The 17,184-nt window shown below is 47.4% G+C and overlaps 1 protein-coding gene across 4 annotated transcripts; it reads right to left on the bottom strand.

Annotated features, from left to right (window-relative positions):
• Positions 1-4,708: 4,708 nt before the first annotated feature.
• On the bottom strand, positions 4,709-11,110 carry LOC131816233 (CMRF35-like molecule 7). Of its 4 annotated transcripts, none has more exons than XM_059148768.1 (4): positions 10,747-11,101; positions 9,079-9,408; positions 7,551-7,677; positions 4,709-5,210 (listed from the first exon to the last, which is right to left on the bottom strand). In XM_059148768.1, the coding sequence occupies exons 1-4, from the start codon at positions 10,784-10,786 to the stop codon at positions 5,000-5,002; spliced, it is 708 nt and encodes a 235-aa protein (XP_059004751.1). In that variant the 5' UTR covers positions 10,787-11,101; the 3' UTR covers positions 4,709-4,999. The 4 variants fall into 4 exon arrangements, with proteins under 4 accessions (XP_059004751.1, XP_059004753.1, XP_059004752.1 ...); XM_059148770.1 differs by having other exon boundaries at positions 4,709-5,102; positions 9,165-9,408; positions 10,747-11,095; XM_059148769.1 differs by having other exon boundaries at positions 4,709-5,102; positions 10,747-11,090.
• Positions 11,111-17,184: the final 6,074 nt, after the last annotated feature.

Here is a 17,184-nt window from a genome sequence, read left to right on the forward strand (position 1 = left end):
GCAGTTGGTATTTTTGTGTGTGTGTGTGTGTGAAATCCTTAGGATTTTCTACAAAATTATGTCATCTGCACAAATGGACAATTTTCTTTCTAGTCTGTGAGCTTTCATAGTGTTCTGGAAGCCTTAGGGAGCCTCTGGAAGGTCTTAGACACTCTGGTGCCCACGCAGGACCCACTGTTCTCCAGTATTTCTGCTTTTTAAAAGAGAAACCAGAAGTGAAATTTTTTGTGTTTTGTGTAGGCAACAAACTCTATTTAAAAAATAATATTGTGACCCCCCAAAAAACACATTCACAAGTTCATGCGATTGATGGATGTAGTCTGTGACCTGTGAGTACAGCAGAGAAATGGCAGGACGTCATTGCGTCTGCTTAGTGTTTACACCTGGGGCCATATGGAGCCCAGCAGGCTTGAGAACTGACCTTTCAAGTACACAGATGGGCTTGCAGGGACGCCGTGTGGACGAGCCCCAGGTTGGTTCCGGGGCAGATCCAAGTCTGTTCCCGGGCCTTACGACTGGGGCCGGGGCCTCAGCCCTTCTGGGCTCCTCATTCTTTAATGTGACATGAAGACACTAGATTAATATTCTTCCAGAGGCATCTGGGGGGGCATAGTCGGTTGGGCATCTGACTCATGGTTTTGGCTCAGGTCATGATCTCAAGGTCCTGGGCTAGAGACCCGCATGGGGCCCCCCACTCACTGGGGAGTCTGCTTCTCCTATCCCTCCCTCTCTGCTGCTCTGTCCCTCGGCTCTGCCCTTGAGGGTTCTCTTTCTCTCAAATAAATAAATCTTAAAAAAAAATTCTTCCATGTGGCAGTTCCAATATGGGGCTTCAAATTTCTTGACACTCCTTTCATTAAGAGTTGGGGGTATGTCCCCACCCCTTGCGTCTGGATGGGCTGTGGCTGCTGCAGACAGAAGCCCAGAGCAGCGCTGCCCCAACTTTTTTCCATGATTATCTTCTAAGGATCCTGTTTACTCATTTTCTCTTCCTAGAAATGCCCCCCACCAAGCTATGAAATTTTAGTACTAAAGACATGCTGTATATGTCCATGTTCTACTGATCTGTCCATCAGTCGATCCGTCTACCAATGGATCATCTATGTTTTGTATATGAAAAGAGTAGCATCGTTTTCACCCTCCAAGAAGCAATGTTCGTCCCTGTCAGAAGGCCCGGATGGAGCCTGGGGACAGTGACCCTGTGTGACATCCGAGGCCAGGCCAGGAGGAATCCCGTAGCTCCTTGCTCAGGCTCTAGAAATGCTGGTGCTGGGGACTGTCCCACTCAGAACCCGGCGGCCCCATGCAGAGGCTACCTGTACGGTCTTGGGTCCACAGTCAGGACTGGGCTCCGTGTTGGGTCACCCTGGCTCCTGTTCCAGACACACGGGCAAAGAAGCTTCTGGATGACAGTGGCACCCAGCCATGTGAGTCACCCCGCCAGCATTATGTCATCCCAGTTGAGGCCCCAGACATGAGGGAGCAGAGACAGGCTGTCCCCTCTCAGCCCTTTTGAATTCCTGACCACGGAATCTGTGACATGACAAACTGATTGCTGTTTTATGTCACAAAGAAAATCTAAGTATGGATCACAGGACCATTTGGCTCTGTTCGCTCCAGGGTCGGACAAGACGGTAAAGAGGAAGGTCCTGCCTCTGTCGTGGGCACGGAGGGCTGTGGGGAGGCTGCTGCCTGCTTCCAAGGGCCCCTCCGGGACTCAGCTCTGCAAAGGGGACAGAGGCTGGGAGCTCCCACATGGTAAGTCACAGACCTTGAGGTCTCGCCGTTTCCTGACCGGCGACCCAGAACCGTGTGGCTGCAGGCGTTGGCTTGTGGAGGAGGTGTTCCCCCCTAGAAGACTCCTGCTGTTGATGAAGTTCTAGAACCTAGGTGAGGTTTGGTGGGCTGAGGTCCGGAGCCGATGACCAAGAAAGAATTCTTGAGACATCTTTGGTGCAAAATGGTGGTTTATTAAAGCACGGGGACAAGACCCGTGGGCAGGAAGAGCTGCTGCCCCGGGTTGTTGAGGGATGGCAGGTTATGTACCCTGCTGTTGGGGGAAGGTGAGGGGAAGGGAGGTGTCAGTGGAGTTTTCATATGCTAAAGAGGGCCTACAAGGTGCCAGGATGTTCCAGGCCTGCCGGAGGCCTTGCCCTTGCTGCTGGATCAGTGTTGTCTTTAGACCAGCCATTAACATTAAGATCTTTGGGAGACTTTTCGGTGGGGTCTCACAATCCTGCTATCAATCGTCTTTGTTAGTGAGATTTAGGACATTTGTAAGCCAAGGGAGACTCCTGTCTAGCAGGATTGTGAGCTCTGCAAGTTAACTATTTGCTTATTGTTCATGGCAGTCAGGGCTGCCTGAGGGATGCTACACTTATGGAGGGGAAAGGGTGAAGAGGGGGGTGCAAGGCGCCAGCTTTTGCTTTGTCCTCAGCCAGCCTCCTGCTCCCTCATCACGGTGACAGAACGCCCCACCCCCAACCTGACACACCAGCTTCAGTGATGCCCTGACCTCCTTCAAAGGAAAACTCCAGACAAAACAAACCAGCACCTTTTCTAAGGGGCTCAGGAAGAGGAACAGAGTGCCAGCAAAATTTGCTTCAGAGAGCGTCAATTATCATCTGGTTTCACTTATTTGTGGAGCATAACAAATAGCATGGAGGACAAGGGGAGTTAGAGAGGAGACAGGAGTTGGGGGAAATTGGAAGGGGAGGTGAACCACGAGAGACTGTGGACTCTGAAAAACAATCTGAGGGTTTTGAAGGGGCGGGGGGTGGGAGGTTGCGGGAACCAGGTGGTGGGTATTATGGAGGCCACGGATTGCATGGAGCACCGGGTGTGGTGCAAAAACAATGAATACTGTTATGCTGAAAAGAAATTAAAAAAAAAAAAAAGAAAAGAACAATAAGAAAGGAAATGCTCCAGGACGCAGCTTGTTCTCAGAGAAATTACAGACAACGACCTCAGTGAAAAGGAGCTCAGAAAAGAGACCATAGTTCCCCATTAATGGTTCAAAAAATATGGACACAAAAAAGAGGAAAAATATTAAGTGGAAGACAGGAGGGGAAAAAAAAAAAAACCAGCAACAACCAAAGAACAAAACCTTTGCTGAGAAAAAATATGTATACCTTTGAAAATTAAGAGAGGAAAAGACTTGTGTTATTTTTGATGTGCGTGGGAGGAAGTTAAACAGGAAGGGACCCACATTCTGTCTTGCCCTTGCTCTGCTGGGGAGCATGGGGGGGGCAGGGCAAAGTTAGGGTGAAACCCAGGAGGAAGTGATGGTGGTCTGAGTTGACTGGAGATGGACAGCATCACAGGCATGAAGCGGACAGATCTGAGCCCTCATTTGTCCTGTCTGGATGGAGACGTCCAGACTGTCCCTGGAGCCCTGCACCTAAAGGACCAGAGACGCTAAGGGACAAAGGGAGGGACAGAAATGAACTGGTCTTGTTCTCACCGGGTGAGTTCCCTGTCCTTGGGGGCCACTGATAGAGATACAGGGACATGTGGATATTTACATTGTTTCAAAGTCCCTCCCCACAAAACACTTATTACTTACACAGAAAAAAAAGGGTAACTTCATTTAGTTTTGACCGATTTATAGTCATATATCCGCATCCCTGTTAAGATCTTGACTGCAGGGCGCCTGGGTGGCTCAGTGGGTTAAGCCGCTGCCTTCGGCTCAGGTCATGATCTCAGAGTCCTGGGATCGAGTCCCGCATCGGGCTCACTGCTCAGCAGAGAGCCTGCTTCCCTCTCTCTCTCTCTGCCTGCCTCTCCATCTACTTGTGATTTCTCTCTGTCAAATAAATAAATAAAATCTTTAAAAAAAAAAAAAGATCTTGACTGCAGTGACAGAAAACGAAGTATTGCTGCTTGAAAATGGCTCATTCACCGCACACCTAGCTTGTGAAGGCTTTCAATATGTGAGGTATATATATATACCATGATTTTCTTTTTGAAAATACAGAAAACAGGGGCACCTGGGGTGGCTTAGACAGTTAAGTATTGGACGCCTCATTTCAGTTCAGGTCACGGTCTCAAAGTCATGAGATGGGGACCTGCGTCAGGCTCCACGCTGGGCACGGAGTCTGCTTGGGATTCTCACCCTCCTTCTGTCCTTCCCCCTCCAGCTCGCATGCTCTCTCTCTCTCTCTCTCTCCCCCTAATTAAGGAAAAAAAGAAAGAAAGAAACACATACACAGAAAATAACTTCCAAACCCAAGTCCTTATACTTTTCTTTGTTCACTTCTGGCCATCCATGAAATTTCCCATCTCTAGGAGGGGAGCCCTCATTGGGAACTCTTGGAGGGGATTAAAAGGCATCATCCAGGGGGCACCTGGGTGGCTCAGTTGGTTAAGCAACTGCTTTCGGCTCAGGTCATGATCCTGGGGTCCTGGGATCGAGCCCCACATCAGGCTCCCAGCTCCATGAGGAGTCTGCTTCTTCCTCTGACCTCCCCTCTCATGCTCTCTCACTCTGTCTCTCTCTCTCTCAAATAAATAAATAAAATCTTAAAAAAAAAAAAGGCATCATCCAGGTCTCTCCCTTCTTCCCTTCTCCCACTCCCAGTTGCTGGACACATTGTGACTCTAGTGTTGGATTTAGACTCACTTCGGACCCTCTAGTATGGTCGGGTCTTATTCTCACATATAAAAGACTGAAATAGTGTCCCAGTGAAATAATTTCAAAAGAGCCCAGGAAAAGCCATAGATTTAATAGCAAAGGTATGGAGCGAACAGATGGGATGTGGGTCGGAGATGGTTGAACCTTGTCTTCCATCTGATGATGTTCGGGTGACTCTAACTCCAGGAGGCACCGAAGGGGCAGTAGGTAGGATCGGCAGGACTCTGTACACCTGGCCTTCAGGGGTCTCTGGCCATGTGCAACCCCCTCAAGCTTTTTGGTTTAATTCTGGTTTTTATAGTTACTGGTTGGTTGGGAAATTTAAAACCCATCATTGGCCAGAGTCCTGCATGCTGCAATGGTCCATCATGTTTGGCAGAGCCCCTCCAGGGTCACAAGGAAAAGAGGCAGCAGGAGGGTCCACACAGGAGGCTTCTTGGCTGCTACAGAGGAGGCCATCTTCCCCGACCTGTGCGGAGCAGGGAGGGAGCCAGAGCTTATGCCTGAGGTCAGGACGAGAGGAGTCCCCACCTGACGGGGATCAGATCTCTCTTGGAGCTGCAACACCGCCTGATCCCTGCTCAGAGGTCAGAGGGTACAGGAGCATCAGTGTCATGGGAGCTGTGGTTCTCCTGTTCAGACTGACTCTGTTCTCTCCCTGGGTCCCTCTGACCCTGGCTCAGCCCCACCACAGTCCACAGCAGGACCCCAAGCCTGGGCACCTTCACAAAGGTCAAGAGCACAAAGTGAAGGTTGCACAGCAGGGCCCTGTGCAGGGAACAGGGTGACAGCAGTGAGCTCCCTCTTCAGGGACAACCCCAGCCCCTTCCTCCCTGACCTGATGTCTGAGCCCAGGCCTGCAGGACAAGCAAGCCTTGGTCCCTGCTCGGAAGCCCCTCTGAGGGCACAGCCAAGCTGCTCAACCAAGGGTAAGCCTTTAGGACCTCCCTGCAGGCTTAGCCTGGGGTCAGCACCTCTGCCCCTGATTTAATCCTGCTTTTTGGCTCCTCTGCCACAATTCCCCTCCACCTCACCTGCAGGTCAGCCAAGCTGAAGGGTTTGCCTTTGCCTGTCTTTCTTATTCTATTTGTGTCCTACCTAGTGTCAGTTCTGCCCAAATTTCCATCTCTGATCTAATATTACCTCTTTGAAGCAAGGAGGATCCCCATCCCTGTTCAACTTGGGTATTTACCTTCAGGGTTCCCCTGGGAGGGGTCTCTCCCAGCTTTGCCCCCAACCCCCGACGGTAGCACGTATGGGGTGTACGCTCACACATCCTGCATAGGGGGCGGGGTTCTAGATGGATGATGGGTCTTGCTTACATGTGTCCCCCTGGTGGTCCCTCTCAGTATCCAAGAGTCTGGACCCCTCATCCTTGAACTCAAGTCTTCCTCCACAAGCAGGGCCAGGACCCCCTCCAGGCCAGCCCTGCTCTGTCCTTCGTCCTGCCTTGAGCATGATGAATCATGTGGGTTTCACAGGTGGTTTTCTGGAGAGAGGGGCAAAAGCATTGCTTTGCCCTTCCTCAGAATGTCTTTTAAGACACTGTACTCTTTTCCCACTCCCTATGGGGATGCTATCCCATCTCTCCACCTTGCAGGCTTCCTTGGTCTCTTGGCCTCCGAAAAGTCCTACATCCTCTACTCCCCACTCAACAGAACAACTGGTCTTCAACAGTTACCAGCAGGACAGAAGCTCATCATGAAGCATGAGCCAAGGGCTTTCCTCGTTCAGAGGACTGACTGAACAAAATGTCTACTGGGGCCAGGTTCCAAGGAATAGGGTCCTGGAGAAGGAAAAGAACTTGGACTGGAGCTGGAAAGGAGCTGGTGGAGGGTGTTTCTGGGAGGTGGGACCCAGGGAGGGAATGCACCTTCACCCTGGTCTCTGATGGGTGTGTTTGCCCTCTGATGAAAGAGCTAACTGGCTGTCTTTGGACGCTTCTTTGAGTGGGCATTTCAGGTTGATGACCCAGCCTCTCGGCCATGTTGGGAATGTGAGAAAGCAGGAATCCCAGCTTCCCCTTCCTTCCCAGCATTTCCCTAGCACTTAGAGGAGGGCAGGGCTGGATCCATGGAACAGGTGCCCACCTGCGTCCAGCTGTAGGCAGAATAACACCACCCCTCAGAGATGTCCTAACCCCCAGATCTGTGAATGTGTTAGGTTACATAGCATAGCAAGGGGGAATTTCATAATGCAGATGGAGTTGATTGCCAACCAGCTGACCTTGAGATGGGGAGATTATCCTGGGTTACCAGGTGGGCCTTATGTCATCACCAGCATGTTTATAAGTATAAGGACAGGGGAGAGCCAGTGTCCCAGTAATGTGGTGTGATGAGGACTCGACCACCACTGCTGGCTCTGAGGATGGAAAGAACCCCAAGCCAGGGGGTGCTGGGTCTCTAGATGCTCGAAAAGACAAGGAAGGGCTTCACCCTTAGAGCCTCCAGAAGGAACCAGCCCTGCCAACACCTTGACTTTAGCCCAGGGAGACTCATTACAGACCTCGGATCTCCAGAACCATAAGGTCACAAAACTATTTGTCTTTAACCACCAGGTTGGCAGTGATTTGTTCTAGAAGCCACAGAAAAAAAATACAGAGCATTTCCCTTCTGGCATACTCGAGGCTGGAACCAACTACCTCTCTTTGAGGTTCTTGTGGGTTGGGAGGCAGATCAGGAGACCAGAGCCTTCTCTCCTACAGCCGAGCTGAAGCACTTTGTTCGTTTCCTCGTGGGGAGTGGGGGGGTTCTTTATGTGCTCAGAGGTATAAAGGATGGGGGTCAGGGCAGACCTTGCTGATTCTCCCCTCCCAGGAAACATCGGTGGGGCCAAGGGGGGTTCCCTGGTAGATTGTCCCGAGGGGAGTGGTCACAGGGCTGCCGTGGAAAGCCCCATCCTTTAATGCCCTGCTCACCTGCTGATGGGGTTGGTTGGAGTCACAGGCGGGCTGCTGTTGGTGACCTGGGTAGACGGAGGTGAGGAGTCCCAGCTGGCTGGTGTGGTGCTTGACACAGGCTGGGGAGAGTCTGTTGGATCCAGTTCTAAACACACAGAGCAGAGCAAGGCTGTGAGAGTGTCGCAGGTGGCTCCCATGGTCTTCTCCACTCCCCACCCCCAGGGTGGAGAAGCTTGTCTTAGGGACATCGCTCAGGCACATTGGTCTGCTCTTGCATCTTTTTGGTTTCTCACCCCAAACCTGCAATTACGTCATTTGCAGGGAAACACCAGTTCACCACTGTGGGAGGTGTGTGGGGGTGGGGAGCTCTGTAGCAATTACAATCAGCTCAATCTCCGTGTCCTGTTTGGCATTGCTGAGCATGTCCGAGCCACGTCCCCAACTCTGGAGCTTTCCATCAGCTTTTCTCTGAGTCTCAGCCTTGCCCGAAGCACTGTGACCCATGAGCTGACTGGCCCAGGGTCCCCCGTCTCCTGCAGCTGTCCAGAGCCTGGAGCTCCCGCTGTCCCCTCAGTCCTGCGCATCTCTCTGGGGCCTTTCTTCCTGCACCAGGCCTGCCAGCGAAGGCTTGTCTGGTTGGAGGGTCCAGACTCCATGTCTCTGGCCCCAGCTCCTCCTGCACTCCTATACACATCCACCTACCTTTGTTTTCTTTTTCAGTTAATCTCTGGAACATTCTACACCAGCATAGCTGTCCACTGCCCACATTCACAGACCATATTTGCATATGCTAACTGTGAGAAGACTAACGAGTAGCAGATGTATTTCCCATTTAGTCTGTGTGTCTGCATGTTGGGGAGAAGACTGAGGGGTCCAGAAGTGGGGCTGTGTGGAGGGGGGCCCAGCTGAACACCCTATCGAGGCTTTTCTCCAGGGAGGCCCTAGTGCCTCTGGGACAGCTGTGGGGGAGCCCAGAGTCCCCTCCAAGGCTCAGAGGCAGCCAGAGAGGGGGCCCCTGCCCTCTGCTGGAGTCTGCCTTTCCTTCTCCCAGAAATGGGTTCAGAGTCTCTTGCTCCTTTGTGCTTCTCTTGCCAGAGGAGGGAGAGGGAGAAGGAGTGGGCAGGGAGAGGGTCTCTTGTCCTGCAGCTGAGACCATCAGGATCACAGCTTTCTAGCACCCACTTCTCCCTGCACACCTGACAAGGCCCCACTCAGCCTGGGGCGGAAAGGGGATACTGTGACTAGGGAAAGAGGAGCTGCCTTCCCCGGACAAGTCTAGCCGGGTCTCTGCTTCTCTGCTGCGTCTGGGGAGAGCAGGTGGAGACATGCAGAGATGTGGGGCTCGCTCTTTCTTCCAGTCTTTCCCAGAATCTTGGTGCCCCCCCCATACTTGCTTGCACGTGCACACAGCTGCACAAGCAAACATACACGTGTATTCTCGGGCATGTTAAGAGACTCTCCTCCCTCCATAGAGAAGACAGAGGGACAGTCCTGGAATATCTGTTGGGGGGTACCAGGACCCAGATCAGAGCGGGGTAATGCATACCTGGGTCAATAATCACAGAAAATTTCGACCCCAGGTCTGAGCCGATTCTCTCAATCCCACACCAGTAGGTGCCTGCATCGTCGTACCGGAGATCCTCCAAAGTCATGGTGAATTTGCGTTGGCTGGCATTGTCCTGGATGGAGGCTCTGCCTTTCTTCACCAGTTGCTCTGACCCGGTGGTTTTTACAAGGATCTTGCAGGACATCCAATTTTCTCCACGGCACCACCACTTGTTGTAAGATTCCCATCCTTGGCCATACATACAGTATGTGGTCAGTGTGCCTTTTGCTGTGCCTCTCACCACCCCATCCTGGCATTTGGAGAAGTGGCCTAGAAGACAGATACCCGACATTTGTCTTGTCCTCTCTTGAGCCCTGGGCTGGTCCTGCTGCTTCTGGGGCATCTGGTGCTGACCTGAAGATGGGCCAGGAGCCTCTGCTCTTTGTCTAATCACCATATCCCAACTTGTTCCTTTATCCCCTGCAGTATAACTTTTGCTGTCCCCTCTCTCGGATGTCCCCTTTGCCAACACAGGGGCCTCTGCTCAATCGATAGCTACTGACCATCAACCCTTCTCGCATCTTCCGCCAACACCTCTCCCCAGCAGCGCAGCGCCCACACAGCAGCCCGTGGTGTATTTCCGAATCCCAGAGATGCTGAGACAGAGGGTCCCTCCCCACGCACCCGCTGACACGCTAACCCCCAAACAACTAAAACCTCTCACCTCACCCTTTGAATGGACACATGGCATTGGACTAAGCAGACACACTCACACATTAAATTCACACACACAACTACCACGCACACACACGATTGCTTGTTATTTTACCTCACACCTGGCTCTTCTGAGTCTCCATAGTTTTGCACAAGCGGTTCCCTGTGCCTGAAATATTCTCTCTTCTCTGCTTGAAGGCAATCAACTCTTATATTCATCCTTCAAGGCTTGGCTCAAACATTGTCTCTTTTATGGGGTCTACAACTTTGCAACCAACTGGGTGGCTCCTGGGGCTGTCAGAGCATTTGCCCCTGTCTCCGTTGTGCTTACGACACTGGATGGTGGTCTGGTCTTTGGCTCATCCAGAGCAAGACTCGGGCAGCCTGATGTGTGGGACTGAGCAAGTCTTCAGAGAGCCTGTCACCCTGGTTTTGCTGCCTGTTCTCCTCCCTGTATCTGAGCTCTTCAGAAGAGAAGATCCAGGCTCTAGGAATAAGTCAAGGTCAGTTGTGCAGGCTTTTAAATGATTCAGATACTGGAACCCCATTTTGAGTGGGTGGATTTCAACTGGAAACTGAGTCCCTGTGCTCCTTCAAAGTTGGTCAGGAATTCATGCATTTACGTGTATGTGTGCAAATGTGTGCCTGTATACGCCCTCGATCATCTACCGTGCATCCATCCATCACCTGTCTAGCTATCTCTATCTGAAAAGGCTGACAAGCACTGTCCTAGGAAACAGATGCTGTTTTTGTTGTTTACTTTCTTATTTCCCCCAAACACCAACTTGGTACCTGCCAGGTAACAAAACTTTAAAAAAAATTTTTTTTTTTTTTTAAAGATTGAGTGTCCAGATGAGTGGAAGGCCCTGCTTGCCACTTCCCCTGGGATGGATCCTGTCTGTGTCCCGCTCCGGCCGTGCAGGTGCTCCCTCCCGAAGCCCCAGCCCCACTCACCTTGGATGATGAGAAGGAACAGAACCGGGAGCGGCCACATGTCCTGCCTGCCTGGGTTGTCTCCCTGGCGCTCAGCTGATGTCCACTGGCCTCCGGGAACTGGAACTGAGCTCAGAGGCCACTTGCCTTCATTCTCTCTAAATTAATCCTTTTTAGTTTCTGTCATCTATTTCCCTTAATTTTTTTTTTTTTTCTTCAGTTACTTCCTACTTTCCTTATTAGGAGAAAGGCAGTGCCCGTCTTTGGATAGTATTGTTGGCGTGATGAGGTGTACTCTCTCCCTGCTCTGGTCCCTCGCTCAGCAGCCCCTGGAGTCTGTCCCTGGTGACCTTCTCAGGAGAGCCCCTGCCCCAGTCTCTAGCACCACCCCCAGTCTGTGCACACCTACTTCCTGCCATCCCCAGCCCCAGCCCGGGTCTGGACTTCCATTGGCTCCTGGTGTCTTTGTAGAGCTGTCTACTATGTTAGCTACTCCAAGGTGCTCAAAATGTAATTTCTTGTCATCTTTATTCCTAAAGTCAGTTTAGGGTCCAGCACATCCCTCTCCACCTGACCCCACAGACTAACCTTCCTAAGACAAAGCCCATGGCGGTCTCCTTCCTGGCACCTGCCACCCTCAAAAGGCCTTGCTGGGAAGGGGTTCTTGGGGATGTAGCAGCCAAAGGCTTACCAGCAGAAGTAAGAGAAGGTATAGTGGGCCAGGTGCAGGGAGCGAAGGGGAGTAAGAGTTCCTGTCCCCTTCAAGGTCCTTCTGGCTGGACTAAGAATCAACTTGAAATGAGAGAAATTAATAGGAGAAAAACAAGTTAATAGCATATATATGGGGAATGCACAGAAATATGATTGTCAGACACAATGGGTTTGAATGTCATCCTGGATTAAGAGAAGGGGGTCGGGGTTTGGGACTTCAAAAGGAAGGAAATAAAGTCACAGGAAGATGAAAACAAGTAAATCTTTGGTAGGCAAATGTTTCGTTTCCTCTGCCAGATAGAAGAGTTGCTCAGATTAAATTTAAATTTGAACCTCTCTGAAGTTTCACACATTAAAAGTTGCACCGGTAGGATGTTTCTTCTCTTCAAACCAGTGTATTAGTCCCGACACCAGGTCGGTTTAGGCAGACTCATTTCAGAAGACAGTGATGCCGCTGGATTCACAACAGCAGGCCTATGGAGTAAATCATCAGGTGTTAAGTAAGAGGCGTTTCTATGGAAACAAAATAATACCATGAATAATGATGGGAGGAAATGTTAAGCCAGGTTCTGAGTTCTCAAGGCAGGCAGTAGGGAGCAGACGTCCACACTTCTAATGTGTCCTGTCACGAGACTATACAGATTTACTGAACTGAGGCAAATAAAAAGATGGCCGTGAAAATTAAAGAATACTCACTGACAGTTCTAGAAATTTGGAGGGTTCAGTTGAAGAGAAAAGGGAAATGCTTCCGTTTGTTCACAAAGGTATATCTTATCCAATCGCTCCAAGTCAGCTTAGGAGACAAAGTTTCCTTACATCTGCAAAAGCAAAGCATTAAAGAAGTAACAAAGTTTCAACCCAAAAGTCATAAAGAGTATAATTATTCTCAAGTTGTTCAGAGTTGTGTTATTAATTCTTCTTCTGCTTGAATCCAGTTTTTGTACTACTTCTGGATATTTTCACTTAGTTCAGATTTACGGTCCTAAGGTTATCAGAAACTTGTTCTCAGAGTTTCTTCCATGAATCTCATGGGAAAGGAAGCATATCTGCACATTTATCGAGACATCTGAGAGTAAGTGTAACTGTCCGTAAATGAGGAAAGACTTAGAAATGGCCAAGGTTGGAGATCTGCTTAGAGTTCTTCCAGTGCAGCCAACAAGGAAACCTGATTATTTCTGTGACACACAACATTTATTTCTTTATTTCTTATTTTTTTCAGTGTTCCAAGATTCATTGTTTATGCACCACACCCAGTGCTCCATGCAATACGTGCCCTCCTAAGTACCCACCACCAGGCTCACCCAACCCCCAACTCTCCTCAATTTTGAGATAATATCACACCAAGACATCAGATTTCTAAGAGTTTCATATAACTTTTAGGACAAGTATTTTAATACTTTATCTACATAAATTTGTATCACTTCTTCGGCAATGCTTCCCATAGAGGGTAAGGTACCAAATAAGACTCATTAGTTTAATGTCACAAAATCTCTGAAATGTTCCACGGGCTCTTTGGAACACCCAGACTGTGGTCAAAAGACTTTATTTTACTCAGCATAATCTCTTCCAGTCCCGTCCATGTTGCTACAAACGTTGGGTATTCATCCTTTCTGATGGAGGCACAATACTCCATAATGTATATGGACCACATCTTCCTTATCCATTTGTCCACTGAAGGGCATCTTGGTTCTTTCGAGGGAGCTGAGGGAAATTGGAAGGGGAGGTGAACCATGAGAGACTATGGACTCTGAAAAACAATCTGAGGGTTTGAAGGGGCGGGGGGTGGGAGGTTGGGGGAACCAGGTGGTGGGTATTAGAGAGGGCACCGATTGCATGGAGCACTGGGTGTGGTGCAAAAACAATGAATACTGTTATGCTGAAAAGAAATAAAAAAAAAAGACTTTATTTTAGAATTTAATTTTGGGAAGTATGTCACAAAATATCAAAATTGTTTGAATGTTTGAATAGGATCACAAATCATTATGAAACAATGTTTAATCATCCTTTTAACCGAAGTGACAGTACAAGATACTCAAGGCAAACCCAGAAAGTTACAGCGTTGTGAGCAAAATGTAACTCCCTTCATACTAAGACTCAATTTTCTTAAGTAATCAAAGATGTGATAAACAGAGGAAATTATTTTGTCAACTAGAATCATAGTTTTTTAGGCAGATAACTTAAGTGATAAGGAAAAAAACTTTTTTAAAGATTTTATTTATTTATTTGACAGAGAGAGACACACTGAGAGAGGAAACACAAGTGGGGGAATGGAAGAGGGAGAAGCAGGGAGCCCGAAGTGGGGCTCGATCCCAGGACCCGGGGATCATGACCTGAGCCAAAGGTAGATGCTTAACAACGGAGCCACCCAGGTGCCCCAAGAAAAAATTTTGCTTACAATTTCTTACAGAGAGCAGACCAATAGTTCAAGAAAACTGTACTTTTAACAAAGACAAAACAAAAACTTTGCACCATTGCACTTTTGATGTTAAAACTCATTTACTGGGGCGCCAGGGTAGCTCAGTGGGTTAAAGCCTCTGCCTTCGGCTCAGGTCATGAACCCAGGGTCCTGGGATTGAGCCCCGCATCGGGCTCTCTGCTCAGTGGGGAGCCTGCTTCTCCTCTGTCTCTGCCTGCTGCTCTGCCTACTTGTGATCTCTGTCAAAGAGATTAAGGTAAACTTAGGACAAATTAAAAAAAAAATCTTTAAAACTCGTTTACTTATTTAAACATATCATAATCTTAACCAGTATTGGCCACAATTTTTTTCCAAAGATCCTTTCTTTGTAAACCTTCTAGAACTTTTTTTTGTCCTAAATGCTTCCTCTTGAAATAACCGGCCTCACGTAAGGACAAACTTATTTTCTTTTCCCCCAACATTTATGTCTTTTTCTTCTTCATGCTTTTTCTTACCAACAACACATATTTTACTTACTTCATGTACAGAGTTCTTATTTCTAGTAGTCTTAATTATGTTTCTCAGAATTCCCATGCTTCAAAACTTTAATGTCCCATGAAAACCAAGTTGTAAGCAACTGTGAGCTCTGTCACAACAGAATTCTTTAGATGGGCAAATTGATGAATGCATTTTGTAATTTAGAAATGTGCTGCTTTCATAATATAGTCTTTCAATAAAGCTTGAAATCTGATTATTAATAGACCCACATTTACTTTTAGTCTCTCTATAATAAGACAAAAGTAGATAAACTTCTGTTCATTATTTAATCTTATTTACATCTGTTTAATTTACTTGTTTTTAACAATTAGGCTCAGACTGCCCCTAAAACTTAACAAGGCATTCGGTTAAAATCAACAACTATTCTAAGGTTTGTTTTTCTTTTGGGCAGTTTGCAACAGAGATTCCATGATCTTATTTGACTTTTAGTAGACAGAAGCAGAATAAAAGTTTTATATTTAATGGTGATAACTCTAAAGACATATTCATTTTAAGTAAACCAACAAACTTAATTTGCTTTACTGAATATTATCCCAGATTGTGTGAACCTGAAAAACATTTGGGTGAGTTTTTACCTTTCTGAGTATAGAATGCCCAATGCTTAGGAGTGCTTGCCCTCAAACTAACTAAATAGAGCTCTTCTGAAAAAATTTTTTTAAAAAAATTTTATTTATTTGACAGATCACAAGTAGGCAGAGAGAGGGGGGGAAAGCAGGCTCTCTGCTGAGCAGAGAGCCCGATGCAGGGCTCGATCCCAGGACCCTAAGATCATGACTTGAGCCAAAGGCAGAGGCTTAACCCACTGAGCCACCCAGGCACTCCTTGAAGATTATTTTTAACAATACCTCCCATTGGTAGAGAAAATATCTCACGTTTACAACTTATACGGAGACACGCGCACACACACACACACACACACACACACACACAAAATACACAGAGAAGATGCACATAAAATCTTAATTTTGTTTATACCTATATTTGTGAAGAGGGCATTATAGGCACAATTTTTAAATAGTTTCCTCGATTATTTATTTATTTTCACTAAAAACTTTGTCCTAAGTTTACCTTAATCTCTTTCCCCTCTTTATTCCTTTCTTTTCAGTCTCAGGAGATTGTGGGCTGTGTTTACATTTCAAAGATATGATGAGATTTATGATTTCATGGGACTGAACCTGAAAATAATTGTTTTTCTTGAGTTTCAGGGTTATTGGTGTATAAAATTTCCATTAAGAAAATTCAGAATATTTTCCTCCAATATCCTGATTATTTATTTAGTTAGTCACTACTCAGGATTTTATTTATATCTTTGAGAGAGAGCAAGCAAGAGAGAGAGCAGGAGTACGGTGAGGCAGAGGGAGAGGGAAAACCAGGGAGTCCCACACCGCGCTCCATCCCAGGACACCAGGATCATGACCTCAGCGAAAGGCAGACACTTAACTGATGGGCCACCCAGGTACCCCTTCCCTGATCTTTGACAATATTCAGAAACATTTTGAGAGTAATAGGCAAGGTTTGGAAGTTGAGAGAGCTAGAAGGGAGCTTTAACTTGTTTCTAGAGCTGTAGTCATCCTTTTGTAGAGATTGCTACAAGAAGGACAGTTTCTCATTCCTCAAAGACCTGATTATAGCCCGCATATCAAGCCACTGCCCCATCTTGTTAAGTGAACTGTCTTCTTTATATTATGGAGAATCTGCCTAAAACGGAAACCAAAAAGATTTATGCCTTTGTGAAGTCTGTCTAAAGCATTTTAACAAAAGCCCTTTTTTCTGGATATGCAATGTAAGTTTGGCTCTATTACACCTGACTATTGGCCTTCAACTGATCATTTGTGAAAGGACACAGAAGAACTTTTGGTCATTTTTTCCTCTGTGAAGAGAAGGTTGTAAATCTAGTCAAATAATCTTTGTAATCCCTCTCTAAATTTGGTTGGACCGTCTCAAAGTGGAAGTGAAAAGGCTTTATAACTTAAAAGCCCTGCTGCTGTCCAGGGGACATGAATTTTTTGAGGCGGGGGTCGAGGATACACCCGTAGACATATTGTATTAGAATTCCCGAGGCTGGCAGGGCCGGAGTACCAAGCCCTGGAAGGGAGGAGCAAAGCAAACCTTGCTGCCAGTCTCCGATGCTCTTGTGAAATTCGCTTTCTGGCTTTCAGCATTGATAGGAGCAACCTGGATGCTTTGAACCTAGAGATCCAGTCCAGCCCAGATCCAGATCCAGTCCCGAGCAATCTCTGTAAATCTTGTAGGGAAAGGAAAGTAAAGAAAGGCACGTGAGGCCAGAGTTTAAAAAGGTGAAACACAACAAATGAATAAAGAAAAAAAAAAAAAAAGACAGACAAACCAGAAACAGACTCTTACTTCAGTGAAGAAGTGACTGCTTCCCAGAGGCGAGGTGGATGGGGGCCGTGTGGGGCAGGGGAAGGGCATGGAGAGTCCACTTCCTGTGAGGAGACTGAGTGACATATAGAAGTAAAACAAAACAAAAACAAAACAAAACAAAAAGCTACTGTAATGTCAGTGAAAAACTCAATGAAACTAAAAGAAACAAGAAAGAGAGGAAGGGAAATTTACACTGCTTGGGAATGTTTATTTTTGTTTTAAAATTGAACTTCTTCTATCTCATTAAGGGAGTCCTTAGGGCTAGCAATGATACTAATAGGACAACTGAGAGCCCTTTAGAAAATATACAGTTTTTCAAGATGTTGTTTGGTAGTTTAAAGGATCCATCATCTGGCCATTGATGAGGGGGATCGCTTATTAGCAACAAACCAATAAGGCTTTTAGGGACT

This window comes from Mustela lutreola, chromosome 15 (genome assembly GCF_030435805.1).
Source record: "Mustela lutreola isolate mMusLut2 chromosome 15, mMusLut2.pri, whole genome shotgun sequence".
In the NCBI taxonomy this organism is placed as follows: domain Eukaryota; kingdom Metazoa; phylum Chordata; class Mammalia; order Carnivora; family Mustelidae; genus Mustela; species Mustela lutreola.

What these genes read in the sequence shown, in the direction of transcription:
- LOC131816233 (XM_059148768.1), bottom strand. Translation starts at nt 10,786, where the DNA reads ATGTGGCCGCTCCCGGTTCTGTTCCTTCTCATCATCCAAG. An exon ending in GTTCCTTCTCATCATCCAAG is followed by an intron (nt 9,409 to 10,746) that starts GTGAGTGGGGCT and finishes TCTGTCTTCTAG; the next exon opens with GCCACTTCTCCAAATGCCAG. An exon ending in CCAACCAACCCCATCAGCAG is followed by an intron (nt 5,211 to 7,550) that starts GTGAGCAGGGCA and finishes ACCTCTGAGCAG; the next exon opens with GGATCAGGCGGTGTTGCAGC.